General features: G+C 47.3%; 1 protein-coding gene across 5 annotated transcripts in view; it reads left to right on the forward strand.

Annotated features, from left to right (window-relative positions):
* ACTN1 (actinin alpha 1) overlaps positions 1 to 16,241 on the forward strand; it is a 128,151-nt gene that overhangs the window by 61,992 nt on the left and 49,918 nt on the right. For all 5 annotated transcript variants that reach the window (XM_054970349.1, XM_054970346.1, XM_054970347.1 and 2 more), the window contains exons 2-3: positions 7,183 to 7,297; positions 15,698 to 15,817. In XM_054970349.1, the coding sequence (XP_054826324.1) occupies positions 7,183 to 7,297; positions 15,698 to 15,817 (235 nt within the window). The remainder of the gene's footprint in view (positions 1 to 7,182; positions 7,298 to 15,697; positions 15,818 to 16,241) is intronic.

Consider the following 16,241-nt stretch of genomic DNA (forward strand, 5'->3'; position numbering starts at 1 on the left):
TTCTACTTTTGTCCAGTAGACCAGTGTTTCTCAAACTAAACCTATTCTGACTTCTGGCTGCTTCACCTCAGCACTCACCATTTGTTCCCTGTTAGATCCTTGTATGTGGAGTGATGCACATACAGTATGCTGCTGTGTGCAAATCTCTGTAAACTGGAGTGTGAATCTCACACTGGCATTAGAAAGAGTAGAAAAACAAGAAATCTGTGACCCCTCCTATCACCTCATAGAGGAAATGCCATTACAACAAAGCAGATGTTCTTCCCAAAGGAGGCTGGGAAGAAGGTCAACTAGACCACTAGCTCAGGCTAGTTCTGATTGCTTGAATGAATTTCTTATTGAGGCATGAAGATGTGGACATAATTGCATAAGAGAATTATTTGGATCAGGCAACCTGAGTTTTTAAAAAGGCTTTGCTTTCTTAATGGAAATGACCATGTTCTGTATGTTGCAAGAAGCTGTTTGAAACAGTAATGTAGGAATCCTTTTGTAATTACACTATAATTCTGGCTACATGGCAAAGTGACCGAAGAGTATTTTGCCTCCCTAGTTGGAATGAGAGTCAGACACAAAGTTTTGGGTAAAATGGGCCGCTTTATTAAATGAAACAGCAGACAACAGTTACGGCAAGGGGCCTAACTAGCGGTACAGGTCAGGCCCTGGGGTCATTCACTGGGACCCCGCCCTGACCTGTCTGGGCGAGCACCCGCTGCCCCGGGTGCAATCCATCCATCAAATGGCTGCGACCCGGCTTGGCCAGGCGGAGTGGTTCACCCCTGGAAAGCTCCCCCAACCGGCCGAACGGCAGCGGAGTGAGACCGGCTTATCCAGGGGTTCCCCACCGAGGGCGTCTGACCTCGCAGCTGGGCCGTACGGCAGCCTGCTGCTCCTGAAAGACCCCAGTTCCCCACCAATGGGGAGGTGCCAAGGGTGCTCACCGGCCCGCCACAAATATATCCCTAGCTAAATCCTGCACCCATGGCAGCGAATAAGGGCCACCCCTACATTACCAAACTACACCCCTTACCCAGTGCGAGGTAGGCGAAAAAACTCACAACCCAAGGCCAATCAGGGCAGGAAGACAAAAAATTCCTACCTGGTCCCATAAACTAGCGACCGGCTAGTCCCGCACTGAAGTAGGGTGAGGAGGGTGGGCCGAGCACGAGGCGAGACTAATTTGTAGGAGGGCGGAGCGGCAGCCTACTGCCTATAAGCTCCGCCCCCTTCAGTAAAGCCCCATAAGCAGGGCTGGTCTTCTCTGCCTCCCTCCAGCCAGGGAGGCAAATGGCTGCCACCAGCCTAAGGGGCTAAAGCCCCTGGCTGGGATGGCAGTATTGCCCCCCTAGTTGGAATGAGAGTCAGACACAAAGGTTTAGGTAAAATGGGCCGCTTTATTAAATGAAACAGCAGACAACAATTATGGCAAGGGGCCTAACTAGCGGTACAGGTCAGGCCCTGGGGTCATTCACTGGGACCCCGCCCTGACCTGTCTGGGCGAGCACCCGCTGCCCCGGGTGCAATCCATCCATCAAATGGCTGCGACCCGGCTTGGCCAGGCGGAGTGGTTCACCCCTGAAAAGCTCCCCCAACCGGCCGAACGGCAGCGGAGTGAGACCGGCTTATCCAGGGGTTCCCCACCGAGGGCGTCTGACCTCGCAGCTGGGCCGTACGGCAACCTGCTGCTCCTGAAAGACCCCAGTTCCCCACCAATGGGGAGGTGCCAAGGGTGCTCACCGGCCCGCCACAAATATATCCCTAGCTAAATCCTGCCACCGCAGAGGCCAAGCCTCTGCTTAGGCCTCAGCGCCCCACAAATGGCATAAAGCCAACCTGAGCCCCTGCCGTAGGTCGTCCAAGAAAATGCTGTTGCCCCTGTAAGAGAGGTGCACGCCATCCTCTCTGTAGAAGGAAACGGACTCGGCCCGAATCTGCGGATGGGGCAAATAAATCCCCAACCCACCCGTCATTATCTTAAACAGGGCTCTGTTGGCCATTCGCCTAGCCCTTTCAATTGCTCTGTGGTCCAATGCCTCCCACCACACAAGGCGCGGAAGCATGGCTGACCAAAAAATCAGGACACCGGGCCATCGCTTCCTGATTTCCAAGAAGTCGTCCCGCGCCTGCCAAGAGAGGGCTACCCCTTTCATGAGCCCCAGATCATTCCCACCAAGATGAACTACCAGAATATGAGGAGGAGGGGCGGACCTCCCCTCAAACAAGAGTGGCAGCAGCCCCGCCCAACGTAGGCCTCTTCTGCCCTGCCACTCGATGGTAGCCCACCGGCTGAGTCCAAGCTGGGACCCGATCCAGGATCTTCTCGCTTGGTGCGCCGCCCAGAAGATCATGCTGTGGCCACAGATGAGGATCCGTACCCACAGATGAGGCAGCGTGAAACAGCCGCTCCTCAAAAGGAGAGCTGCAGACCTGCGGCCATACTGCCTGTAATCCTAGAAGGATGTCAGGCGAGATGGGTTGTCTGTCATCCCTGGGCGTGGCAGATTCCCTCGACCACCCTTCCAGCATCTTCTGAATGCGGAAGTCGCCAGTGGTATCCGAAAACCCTTGGGCCTTCGCAGCAAAAGCTAGGGCCACAACCTGGCTGCGAATATATTTAACACTATGCCCCTTACCTCTTTGAGTCACGCAAAATTGAGCCAAATGCTCGGCTGGAAGGGGCCAGACCCGGCGGAGGCCTGCAACCTGCCTAAAGGCATCAAAGTTCCTTACCGCCCTGTCGTACGCCCTCCCGGTGCTGGGGGCAATGGCTAACTGGATGGCCCTGGAGGCTTCCACTTGCCAATCATCCACAGCTCTTGCGGCACCAGAGCTGGCACCAAATCGGCCTCGGGGGCAAGCTGTCGAAACCGGTCCATCTGCAGACGAGACAAGGCGTCTGCCACCTCATTGTTTACACCAGGTATGTGCCTGGCTGAAAACAGTATATTAAGGTGCAAGCACCTCAAGGTAAAGGCGCGGACCAGGGTCATGACCCGGGGCGATTTGGATGAAAGGGAGTTCACCACTTGCACCACTGCCATATTATCGCACCAAAAGTGCACGGCGTGGTTGGCAAACTCTTCACCCCAAACATAAACCGCCACCAAGATTGGGAAGAACTCTAAATAGGTTAAATCCCGACACCGCCCCTCTGCGACCCAATACTCAGGCCAGGTGGCGGCACACCAGTGCCGCCTAAAATAAATCCCCAGCCCTATGGACCCTGAAGCATCCGAAGACACTTGCAGTTCCCCTTCAAGGAGGAGCTCCTGCCTCCAAAAGGACACCCCATTGAAACCCTGCAAAAACTGCACCCAGACACCTAGGTCCTCCCGCATGCCCTCAGACAGGCGTATCTTGTGATGAGGGAGCCGGAGGGTCCCCATGGCGTCACAAAGGCGCCGCAAAAAGGCCCTACCGGGAGCCACCGCCTTACAGGCAAAGTTAAGGTGGCCCACCACTTGCTGGAGCTCTAATAATGAAACTTTGCGCTTCCCCAGCATGGTGCGCAATTGCGCCTTCAAATCCAAGAGCTTCTCCACTGGAAGCCTAGAAGTCTGCTGGACCGTGTCCAACTCGATGCCTAAGAAGGTCAGGACCGTTGATGGGCCCTCTGTTTTCTCATGCGCCAGTGGAACGCCTAGCTCCTCAGCTAGGCTGACGAAGTCAGCCAAAAGGCGCGCACACTGACCCGTACCCGGGGGGCCAACCAGGATAAAGTCATCCAAATAGTGGGCGGAGTCACGGCAGCGCTGCCTATGACGCAATGCCCCCTCCAGAAAGGTGCTAAATCGCTCAAATACTGCGCAAGAGATAGAGCACCCCATGGGGAGGGCCCTGTCCATATAGTATTGACCCTCAAAGGCAAAGCCGAGGAGCTCAAAGTCCTCTGGATGCACGGGGAGAAGACGGAATGCAGACTTGATGTCGCATTTCGCCATCTCAGCTCCCCGGCCACAACGCCTGACCACCTTAACGGCTTGGTCAAATGATGTGTAACGCACAGAGCACAAGTGCTCAGGTATCGCGTCGTTCACAGACCCACCCCTGGGGTAAGACAGGTGATGAATTAAACGAAATTCACCAGGAGCCTTTTTAGGCACCACACCTAGGGGGGAAACCCTCAAATTGGGTATGGGAGGGGCGGGAAAAGGGCCTAAAACCCGTCCCTCCCTACATTCCAATTTTGTCTCTAACTACATCCTCCATGCCTGCCACAGAACGTAAGTTGGCAGACATGAAGGGAGAGCGGGGACCCTGAAAGGGAATACGGAAGCCAACTAAAAACCCCTCTAACAAAAACTGGGCATCTGCCCTTCTAGGGTAATCCGCCAACATGGCTTCAAGTACCCTCACCCTTATTGGGCTGGGGCCCTTTTCCAGGGTCCTGTTGCCCCCCAAATCCACCCCCCTTTTTACTGAAGGGTTTCTGCCTTTTGCAAGCATTAATGGCGTGAGGACCCTGGCAGATGGGGCATTCATGGCCGTAGCGGCAGTTCTTCCTGCTGCAGGACCCCCGCGAGGTGAACTCAAAACAGAGCAGTCGGGGCTGAACCGACTGCCCCGCGAACGCGCGGGAGCCTGAACTAGGAGCAACAGCGCCAGCCGGTCCAAAACCGGATCTCTGGACGATATGGCCACTATCTGACCTCTCACCTGGACCAAATTTAGTTGGTGTCATGAGCTGGATCCACAGATGGTGGTGCAGCTGGTCCCATGGTAACGAAGGGTTAAGGGCCACCCGCATTCTAAATTCTTCGTCGTATTGCAGCCATGCTGCACCGCCGAAGTCCGTATGTGCTCTGTATATGATGTCCATATACTGAATGAGCGAGGCGGCCCTCCAAGGCTGAACCCTCGCTATCACACCTGCATATATAAAGAAGGCTGGGAGCCAGTTGGCCCAGGTTCTGTCAATCCTGCGGCGCTTAATACGTTCTTTATCTCTATCCTCCAGGTCCTCTTTGTCCTTCTTCTCCAGATCCCTGAAGAGAAGGGTAAAGACGTCCACATACTCCCCACGCAAAATCTTCTCTCGCGTGGCTGGGGTAAGGTGATCGCCTAGTGGCATGGCCGTGTCACCCACAGGGAGAGCCCGGTAGGGCACTGTCCCATAATTGCTCCAAGGCCCTCCTGGCCTGGCCCCACCTGTATCTCCCCAGGGCGTTTGGTGAGGGAAGGACGGGGGTCCCCAGAGGGTACAATCAGAGGGCCGAAGGCCCCCACCTGCCCCACCCGTGGGAGGTCCCTGCGTATAAAAATTATGTTGCGATGTCTGAGACCCTGACGGCCAGGGCCAAGCCGTGACCTGTTGGGGACAATCGTACTTACCCTCCACTTCCGGAGGCTGGACCACCAACGCTAGCTGGCCCGCCTCTGCTGGCCAGTTTGCCTCGATTTCCCCAGCCGCTGTCCCGACAACATCCTCCTCTATAGCGTGTGTACCCACCGCCAAGGGGGTTGCCAGCCCTTCAGACGTTCCCTCAAGAGCAGACAAACAAGACAGAATGTCAGTCATGGACACAGAGCGAGCTGACCGTGCAGGCCTTTTACTGGCCCCCCCACCCCCCGTGTGAGTAGCCCTAGCTTGCTCTAGTGCTGTAATTCGCGCCATGATGGCTCGACCCAAAGACCCTTCCCCCTCTTCATCAGACGACACGGTAACTGCAGCACGCTTCGGGGGGTGAGGGGCGGGCTGCTTGCCCTTAGAACTACCGACCCCTTTCTTGGGCCCCATCTCAGCCCTCGAGAGAGACCTATTAGCACCCGCAAGAAAGATACTGCCAGGTGCCTAGCAACCAATTGACCAACCAACGTATACCTTTTAATATATGTATTTCAGGCCAGCAAATTGACAGCCAATGCACCTATTAAGGCCCGGCAAATTGCCAACCAGATGCAATCAAGGCCACAGAGGGCAGGCTCCCAGTGAGCAGGTGCAGGCCTTGGGGTCCCTGCACAAATTTAAAAACTACCCCACAAAATGGCTGCCTTCTTGAGGCCCTCAAAATGGCTGCCGTCAATGCCACCGTCCTCCCTAAATGGCTGCCGCCAATTTACCACCCGCTTTGTCCCTCAAGCAGGCCCAGTAACTGGAATGGCCACCTAAGCACCCACTCCCGCCTTCGCTGGACTGCCTGGGGTACGGATACAAATCAGCGGGCCACAGAATAAGTGGCCAGAAACCGTTGCCCGCACCTACGTGCGATAGGGAGCCAGGTGACTCGCCCCCCCCCAGGGCCCGACGCACTGATTTGGGCCCTATATGAGCCGCCGCGGTGCCCAAACACCTACGGGCGGGAAGACTGCGTGCAAAAACGGGCGAGCGCGCGCAAACTCGAGCGCCGGTGCGGCCGCCTCGCCCACAGGCGGGAGGAACAGCGCACTAACAGGCGTGCGCCAGTGCGGCCGCCTCGCCCTCGGGTGGGAAAACGGCACGCAAACCCGAGCGTAGGCGCGGCCGCCTCGCCCACGGGCGGGAGGAACGGCGCACCAATGGGTGCGCGCCGGCGCGGCTGCTCAACCCGCGGGCGGGAGAAATGGCGCGCAAACGGGCGCTTCGTCCCCCAGAGGGAAAAGAACGGGGGGGAGCGGGCGGAGCACGCAGTTGGCCCCCGAAACGGCCCCGAGGCTCACCCACCAAGGAGCAGCAGAAAGGCTGCTCAGTGGGCTAAGGAACAGGGCCCCACAACCACCAACAAACCAAGCCTGTCTCCCAACAGGCTGCAAGCAAGCGTCCTTGAGGCCTCGTGCCGGCGGAGCGAAGCAACGTCCTCTCCAGCCGAGCACGAGGCGAGACTAATCTGTAGAAGGGCGGAGCGGCAGCCTACTGCCTATAAGCTCCGTCCCCTTCAGTAAAGCCCCATAAGCAGGGCTGGTCTTCTCTGCCTCCCTCCAGCCAGGGAGGCAAATGGCTGCCACCAGCCTAAGGGGCTAAAGCCCCTGGCTGGGATGGCAGTATTGTTGCAATCACTTATACTTTCTTGTGTGTTGCCTTTCAGCAGTTTATTCTGTCTCCATATGCACACTGTTCTGCCTTGAAAAACCATGAAATACATGAAAAACCTGAAGACTAACTCAGTAATTCGCAGCATCACTGCTATGTGATGGAATTTTTTTTTCAGCCTATAGGTTCTTTTAGGAAACTAATTATTCCATTTTCTCTTTCTTTTATCTTTTTTCCAGACATTTACAGCCTGGTGCAACTCTCACCTCAGGAAGGCTGGCACCCAGATTGAGAATATAGAAGAAGATTTCAGGGATGGCCTTAAACTTATGTTACTCCTGGAAGTCATATCGGGTAAGACAGGTGTTTACACAAGGGATAAACATTTTTGGAATTTCTCAAATGTAGTAAGTCTACTGAAGTATGGAAACCAATACTTTATACTTTCCTGAAAACGATGAAAGGATAGCAAAGATGGGAATCATATGTACCCATATCAAGTACTTATAAGTATCACAAGAGTTTAAATTCTATGGAGGAACTCCTCCTTCCTTCCTTCCTTCCTTCCTTCCTTCCTTCCTTCCTTCCTTCCTTCCTTCCTTCCTTCCTTCCTTCCTTCCTTCCTTCCAGATGATTTAAATCATGATTTAAATCGCTAGTCAGTAATACTTGATTTCAAGAATGTTTTTCTACATAAAGGCTCATTCTTGCTGATTGTTACAACCATAATATTTGCAACCCAGATGAAGGTTTCAGTTTTAGACCAATAACTTTCTTAGGTTAGTTTTACAGTTATATAGAAAACTAATTATTGGTTTCTTGGCCATTTGAAATAGAAATAATTGTGAGGTGAACTATCTCTTTTCTTCTATACTTTACTGGAAGGAGAAAAGAATAATTAACAATAATGATAACCATTTAAATTGTTTTATTTAACTAAAACATTAACATTATATAGCATATTTATTCTTCTATTTGCTTCAACATCTATGCTTGTTAACTAACATGGTTAAACAAAAATATTTCTCTTTTACCGCAAATAATCTTCTGTTCATTGGACTTCTTGAAACTTAGCACTTAAGAGGAGGTGAAACTGCCAGGTATTTTGGTTTAAATAGTTTGTGGCTTACACAATCCTGAGTGCTCATTATCTTTTAATGTATTGCTTGAGGATTGTGGGCTGGATGGAATCAAGTTGATTCTGTGTACATAGATCTGCAGAGCACCAATAGGATTGCGATCTTTCTCAACTCTATGTTTATTTTAAAAAACATTTTTGCTGTTAAGAAGAGGCATGTTATCTCTATAGACACAAATTCACAATTTTGGGAACTGCAAAACCAAGCATCTGTGATGGCATGACATTATGACCATAATAAATGAATTAATAGAATTCATTTACAATTTTTTTTAAACGTTCCATGAATATACAGTCTCATACTGCATAATTAAAAATTAATCCTTATTTCATGATGAAAACCCTTGTGGCCATAGTGTATTTTAAATAGAAAACTATCTCTAGATAGATTTTTCCTCAAAATGAATTTTATCAAACAAAATCCAACTTAATTGAAAAATTTGATTTTAATTTTTTTTAAACCTGATTCTTATCCACCCTGCTCCTTTCTTCCTTCTTTCTCAAAACAACCCAAAGTGTGTTACTGAAATTTCCAGACCACCAATTTAAACAATCTAATAGAAATAAACAAAAGTAAATCTTGGGAGGGTCCTAGTTCACTGGGCTCATCCTCATAGGCCCCAGACTGCTTGCCACAGGACAAGAGCCAAGGGGTAAGAACTTCTGGGCTCTTGCCCTTCCATTCCTGCCTCTGGCCATTCCTGAGCTTCAATATCTGAAGACAGAGGATAAAACAAAGTCAGCACAGAGGATATTCAGCTGTGCTAGCACACTTGCAGGTTCTTCTCTGCTTCCTCCCCTGACCCCAAAGATGCAAAAGATAGAAGTTAAGGCTCTCTCTCACTGGTGTCCAGTGTCACTAATCAGCACACAAGTGCCTAATACAACTTTTGCCCTGCTGACAAAGTATGAATTACGTGTCAGCACTTCTTGCCCAAGCACTGCATGCACCCAGTGAAACAATCTGGCTGAGGGAGGAGACAAGCAAGGAGCTTGCGTGTCCCCAAGCAGTTCCTTTAGGGAGCCCCCATACATTGTGTTATGACCCTGTAGAGCTTTCAGTTTGTTTCCCTTCAAAAAAACTAAAGGCCATGGGAAAATGGAATAAATTTGCAGTTCTTTTCTCACTCATCCCAGTGGCTCAGGGATCAAGGTGCTGGAATGCTTCAAGATCTGTAATGTTTGCTCTAATGGCTGCCAGCAACCAGCTGAGTAGAGTTCCTTGTGTTGTTTATTTTTGCCTTGTTTATCTTGTTAGCAGAGTGCTCACTCATGCATAGGGAAGTCGCTGAAAGCTAAGAGGAAGTCATGTACAAACCAAGATAGGAGGAGGGTGAATGATGGAAGGGAGGATGTCTCCAAGGTATTTTACTGTAAGGTGTAAGGCAGTGGGCTTGTGTCTGCCTCCCTCCTCCCCATTCCTTGGTGTTGTATTTTTGTATCCTACCCTTCACCTTCCCCTCTCCCCGCCTCTTTCTGTGGGGAGTTTATCCGCTGAACCATTGTAGAAAAACGCTTAGCTGCATATTTGGCATTAATGTTGTGTGCCGTGGCCAGGGTATTCCTGATCTTTCTCCTCTTCCCCTTTTTTGTATAACTCCCCCTTTCTGGTATAAAAACTAGTGTGGAAAGCTCTTTTCATCCATTTAGCAATATGGGTTCACAGACGAACCCTCGACATGCGTCTGTGATCCCTTTTGAAAGTGTAGGACAGGCGCCTACTTTGTTGTGGGCATCGTGTAGAGAATAATGCCATGGCTGCAGAAAGGGAGTCAATAGAGACTTGTCAGAAGTTTGAATAGGGCTGTTGTTGTGCCTCTTTCTGCACTTTGGTTTTAGTTGCCTTTGGCAGCAGTTCAAAGTAAACGCCAACTGTAAAGGCTGGGCCTGCAGTGTTTTGAGACACAAGGATAGGGAACAGAAGGGAGAGCAAGAATGGATATGGACTGATTGCCTTGCAGTGCAAGTGAGTCCAATATGCCCCCTCCCCTGATAATAAACACTAATAATAACTGTGCTTGTATACCACTCTTCTAGACAGATTAGTGTCCCACTCAGTATTATTATGTTCCCCACTATAGAGCTGGGGCTGAGAGGAGTGGCTTACCCAAGGCCACCTACTGAGCCCATGGCAGTAATGGGAGTCAAATCAGCAGTGCTTCTCACATATGAAAAGTCTTGTGATTGGTCTGTAATAAAACTGCAGGATTTGAGTCCAGGGGCACCTTAGAAACCAACAAAATTTTCAGGGTATAAGCTTTTGAGAGTCAAAGAAGAAGGGAGCTTTGACTCTCGAAAGCTTATACCCTGAAATTCTTGTTGGTCTCTGAGGTGCCACTCGGCACAAACCCTGCTGTCCTCAATATTAGCAGTACTCTATTTTTCATCGCACTCTCCTGCTGCTAATTTCTAGCAATTTCTTTGTATTTTTTGTTGTAACTTATTTTTTTGTTCGTTAATGATATAGCACTATTATAATGTGCAGGGCATTTTAGAAAGCATAAGATGGGACCCTGCCCCAAGGAGCTTGCGATCTAAAATGTGAGACCTGAGAAACAGGTGGCGGTGGGTATAAACGGGAAGAATGTGTTAATTTCAATTCAATGTACTGAGGCTTTGTTTTTAGCAAGGGGTTTTGTGAAAAGTTTCAAGGTAAAGATGGGTTTTGAAGAGGGATGGGAATGAAGGGAGAGGGATGGGATCATGTATGTGTCCTGGGAGACAGTTCAGGCATAAGGAGTAGCCAGAAAGAAACATCACTCATTTGAGAGAGCAGGATACTTTGGGATGGCTGAGGGATGATGAAACCAGACAAGAGAAGATTGTGGGCAGGGAAGTATCAGGATATGAGATCAGAGTGATAAGGGAGACAAGGCCATCAGTATTGTAGACAATCAAGAAAAGCATTTCAAGCATTTGGTTTTGCGTCAGCTAGATTCTCACAAAAGCTCAACATGAAAGAGTTGCAAATCAGCTTTACCAGGAAACAAGTTGATAGAAAGTTTGGGTCAGTCTCCTCATTAAGGAAAAAAGCAGATGATACAGACCTCCTGAGACTGTAGTGCAGAATGCAGGTAGGGGCTCTATGTGAGGGTCGCTCCCCTGCTCAAAAAGTAGCTGTTTCTGCAGGAGTCATGGTATGAAATGCCAATCCAATTGGTTTCTGTGAGCCATCTGGGTATTCATGGAACAAAACTGCTACCCTTCCATACTGGGAGGCATTGCAAAGCAACACCATTGGTAATCTGGGGTCAAAATGTGGTAGCACCTTGGAGGATTGCAAAGCGCTACCTTGTGTTCCTGTTTCTGTGAAACATTATTTTTAATAACTTGTGCAGTAGGGCCTGTGTAGTAGACAATTAGGGCAAAACCCTACAATAATAGTTCAAAATATCCAAATATGCTTTTAATTCTGAGGCACATGTGGGGGTTGGGGCTTCGGCAGTAACCCTGTCATGTATTGGATGGAGAACATCACCATTAATAGTACGCCCCAAATATTGCACTGAGAAGACCATAAAAGAACACTTACTCCTCTGTAGTATGTCCCACCTTTTGGAGTCTCTCCAACATCCCCTTCAGTGTGTTTAAATGACTTTCCTGATCTACTCCAGAGATCACAATATCATCCAGATAGACTAAAACATTGGAGATCCCTTGTAAAACTCCCTCCACGACCCTTTGAAAAATTACAGGAGCAGAAGACACCCCAAGTGTGAGGCGTGTATACCTAAATAACTCTCAATGAGTGTTAATTTCAAGCAAATACTTTGATCAAGAAGCAGCTGCTGATAAGCATGACTAGGATCTAGTTTGGAAATACAAGAATGCAAATAAAAAAGAGTCCAGTAGCACCTTTAAGACTAACCAATTTTATTGTAGCATAAGCTTTCGAGAATCACAGTTCTCTTCGTCAGATGCATGGAGGGCCAACAGAAACTGGTCAAATATAGAGGAGGATAGGGGAGGGGGGAGGGGAAGGGAGATGCAAACAACTCCTTTGATATGGAGATGCAAACAGCTCCTTTTGATGTGGGGATCAGTTTGCTTCTGTAAAGGTTCAAAGGAGTTTGCCGTGTTAGTCTGTAGTAGCAAAATCAAAAAGAGTCCAGCAGCACCTCCAAGACCAACCAATTCCACTGCAGCACAAGCCTTCGAGAACCACAGCCCTCCCCGCCAGATGCAAATAAATCTTCAGTTTTAGGCAGTGGATAGTGGTCCAGCTTTGCAACGCTGTTGACAGTGTGACTGTGGATGATCTGCTCACTTAACTTTTCCTGTCATCTTTACTGATTTATATCTCTTATCTTGCAGCTGGACATAGTGTCACTTTTTGCCAATTAGAAAGTCATATGATTGAAAATATGAATAATTAAATCTCAAATCAATCATAGTTTATCTGTTATAACATGAAAAAGATGTTAGATTTCTGCATCAGATAACATATAAAAGTGCTAACCTAGATAGCAGATCAGGATCTTGACTGAAAGAGATCTCATGAAGAGCCAGGTGAGAAATTTATTTTTGTAATGTGTGCTATGGGAACCTTAATGCATTTCATAGCAAATCTGATTGATCTAAACTTAGATTTAATTGAGAAATGTTAGAAAACTTAATTCTTGTTGTCTTTACCTGTTCTATTTTTGTAGGTTTTATCTTAATAAGGATTTATATTTTGATATCTTGCTTGATTAAAAAGACTAGAGTTTATTTTAATAAAAGAAATGATTAAACTCTTAAGCTCTTCTGTGTTTGACCAGTCTCTGTATCAGGCATCTGACGAAGAGAACTTGATTCTCGAAAGCTTATGCTACAATAAAATTGGTTAGTCTTAAAGGTGCTACTGGACTCTTTTTGATTTTGCTACCACAGACTAACACGGCTAACTCCTCTGCAACTCTTAAGAGGAGTCTCTGTATCTTGGTGGGAGAGTATTACAAGAAGAACCTTATAAATTATTTTGTACTGACAAACAGGTTTTCTAAAGGAGCAAAAGCTGTTTTCAGGTCCCATTTCAAGGAATGGAAGATGTTCAGGATTTAAGATAAAATCTTTAGTTTGAACAGTAGAAGCCTTAATGAGATGCACATAAGCATTCCGTTACATTGCTATGCAAAGCATATGGCGTAGAACAGGGCCTGAAAAAACAAGGCTGTGTGTATGTACTCATATGAATCTTTGCTGTCATCCTAGTAAGCGTTCCTAGCCCTGAACTGAAGATTGCTCTTGTTTGCTCCAACACTTCCTCCAGCGACAATGAGCAGAGCAAAAAAAAAAAAAAATGTTCTGCCAGTTCAGTTTCAATTCCCATAGCCAATTCTGGCCCATCAAGGTGGAGCCTTTTCCGCACATCACCCACAAAATAAATTCTTGTGCTGCCTTTTTTATATCTTTGATAGAAGCACCCTGCCTTCTAGGGGAATAGTTTCTCCTGTAAAAGTTTGAAGCCATACACCCGCTAGTTTTAAAACTGGTGGCCTGACTGGAGCCGATAAGCTATTAAAGATGTCCTTTCCTACTATGGAAAATGTTGCTTCAGTGTCCACTTCCATGTTCTGTATGTGACCTGCAATAGTTACTTGGGCCCAAACTGACATTGAACAGTGAACAACCAAAATATATACTGCATATACTCCATCACTGTCATTCTCGCCTTTTTCATTGCCCAGCTCCACTGAGTTAGCATTTCTCTCTTGATACCTCTGTCTTGCTGGTTGATGGCAGCTGAGTTGGTACACCAACATGCTAAATGTCCCCTGTGATGGCAATGCTAGAAAACTGTCTCTTGAAAGGCACCACAATGAAAACAGCACTCTGTTTTGCTCAGGACAGAAAACTCCTGCTTTCTGCCCCTGGGTAGGACACAGGACTGTAGTTTTGGTGCCAGCCCAGATTTATGTGCTGCACATGATTCAGCCCTGCCGCATCTTTCTTTCTGCTCCTCTGTAACTCCTGAACTTGCCAGGCAGCCAGTTTCATTGCCACAGTAATGACCACTGCTGTTTTAAAAACAAGCTCTTTCCCCCACAGCAGACGGCATTTGTATTGCCTGATCAAGTATGCCTGCGACAAGTCTGTCACGCAGCATCTTGTCTAGAGAGGCTCCAATTTCGCAGAATTCAGCCAAACAACATAGCTCAGCCAGATTCAGAAATAGTTTCACTAGGTTTCTGTTGGTGACTAGGAGTGTGCGATTCAGATTTCTGATTCGGGATAAATAACCAAATCAGTCCTGATTTGTAAAGATTCAGGATTTCCAAATTGGGCCCAGCATGCTGGCTTTGATTTGGAAATGCTGAATCAAAGCTTCCCGAAGCGATTCAGGTTGCCTTGGGGCACTTTCAAGCCCTTTAAACTTCAGCTGGCAGGTGAGGGGATTCTCCCCTGCCTGCCGGCTGAAGCACAAGAAGGACCCTTGCTGCTTGCAAGCAGCAGGGAAAAGGACCTTTAAATGTCAGATGGCAAGCATGGGTAAAATAAACAGTGTGGCAGGAAGTTTCGGTGTGCTCTGAATCTTCACGGAGCATACTGAAGCAGGGCAATAAGCGGTTTCCAAAGCGGCTTGCTGCTTTGGAAATCGCTTATTTCAGATTCTTTTTTCCACTTCGGAAATTCTCAAGTGAGAAAAACGAATCTTTCTGTCCCTGCACACCCCTGCTGGTGACTATGAAACTTAAAGAACTAGAGCACTGCTGAAGGTTGTGGGCTTACATGTTGTTGTACTAGAGTGCACGGTTCTTTCAAAGTGTTCTTACCTGGCTTTTGAGGTGCCACCAACTTTCTTAATAAGACATAGATCTTTTGCTCTCAAACAGTCAAAAAGATTTCTGCTGGTCTGCATCTTCAATCTTGTTTGCTTTAAAATGGTGTTCCAGCCTATCAACATATTCACCTCCTCCATCAAATTCAGGCATGGCACCACATATTGCCATGGTCATTGTAGTTCTATCCTTGTTGCCTGTGTAACAATTCTACATCACCTGATACCAAAACAGTTCAGAACTTTATTGGAACAATGATAAGGTTTGATCTGGGCCTTGCTAGGCCATAAGTAGCTGTAGCCAGCAGTCAATATAACAACTGAAATGTGAAACTAAAGCAAAAGTTTTTTCTTTAAGGGCTCATGTTAAAATCTCTGTACAATACATTAAAGGAACATCACCAAATTCACAAGTCCCTGCAATATAACATGCCCAATGCTTTTTCTTTTTTTATATATATAGATCTCAGATTTCCCTGCAAGCCTGGGGCTTTTTTCAGGTTTGCAGAAATATCTGCCTTGTCTGTTCATGGTTCTAGTCTTTGAATTTATGTATCTACAGTTTTGGCCATTTTGAGAATTAGATATATTGACATTTCTAGGTAACTATCTGTCTGAGGTTTTTCACACTAGAGAGCATTCATTTACTTCACCCAACTGCATTTGAAACTACCAATAGTATAGTCTCGAGAGTGCATAGAATCTCCTGTGTTCTGTAGGTTGTTATGGTTTTGTACCAAAAGTAACACTAAAAGTAAACTATTCTTGGAGCTGCTTGTAAGTTTTTTACTGAAACAGGACAAAAAAGTTGATTGGGAAAAATGAAATATATTTTCTTTTCCTTCTCTCTGTCTAGGTGAACGCTTGGCTAAACCAGAAAGAGGCAAAATGCGAGTACATAAAATCTCAAATGTGAATAAAGCTCTTGATTTCATTGCTAGCAAAGGAGTCAAATTGGTATCCATCGGAGCAGAAGGTAAGCAGCCGTGCATTCCAGTGGGGGTACAGAAGTGTGAGACAAGGTTACTCCCATAGTCAGCTGATCTGGCCCTTTTTTCATTGTGGTTTTTGTAATTTACTTACATGGCCATGATTTTGTAACTACTTTCTTTGAGGTATATTCAATACACATCTAGCAATTTAATTTTTGAGCTTTTCCAGGAACATTTTGGCAGATGAACGTAATATATACTGTGCTGTGGGTTCAACTAAGATGTCTAATGTCTAATTTCAAATGAAGCACAGAAAGGTGTGTGGAATACAGTTGGACTAAATATTTGACACAGTGCATTGTCTGTATTTTTTTTAAAAAATGTGATTCATAAGGACTAGAAAGCTGAGGAGTAAAGCATAGAGTTCAGGAGTCAAGGTTGGCTGGAAACTATTGTATGCTTCAGGCA

The sequence above is a fragment of the Eublepharis macularius genome, chromosome 2 (assembly GCF_028583425.1).
Source record: "Eublepharis macularius isolate TG4126 chromosome 2, MPM_Emac_v1.0, whole genome shotgun sequence".
Taxonomy (NCBI): Eukaryota; Metazoa; Chordata; class Lepidosauria; order Squamata; family Eublepharidae; genus Eublepharis; species Eublepharis macularius.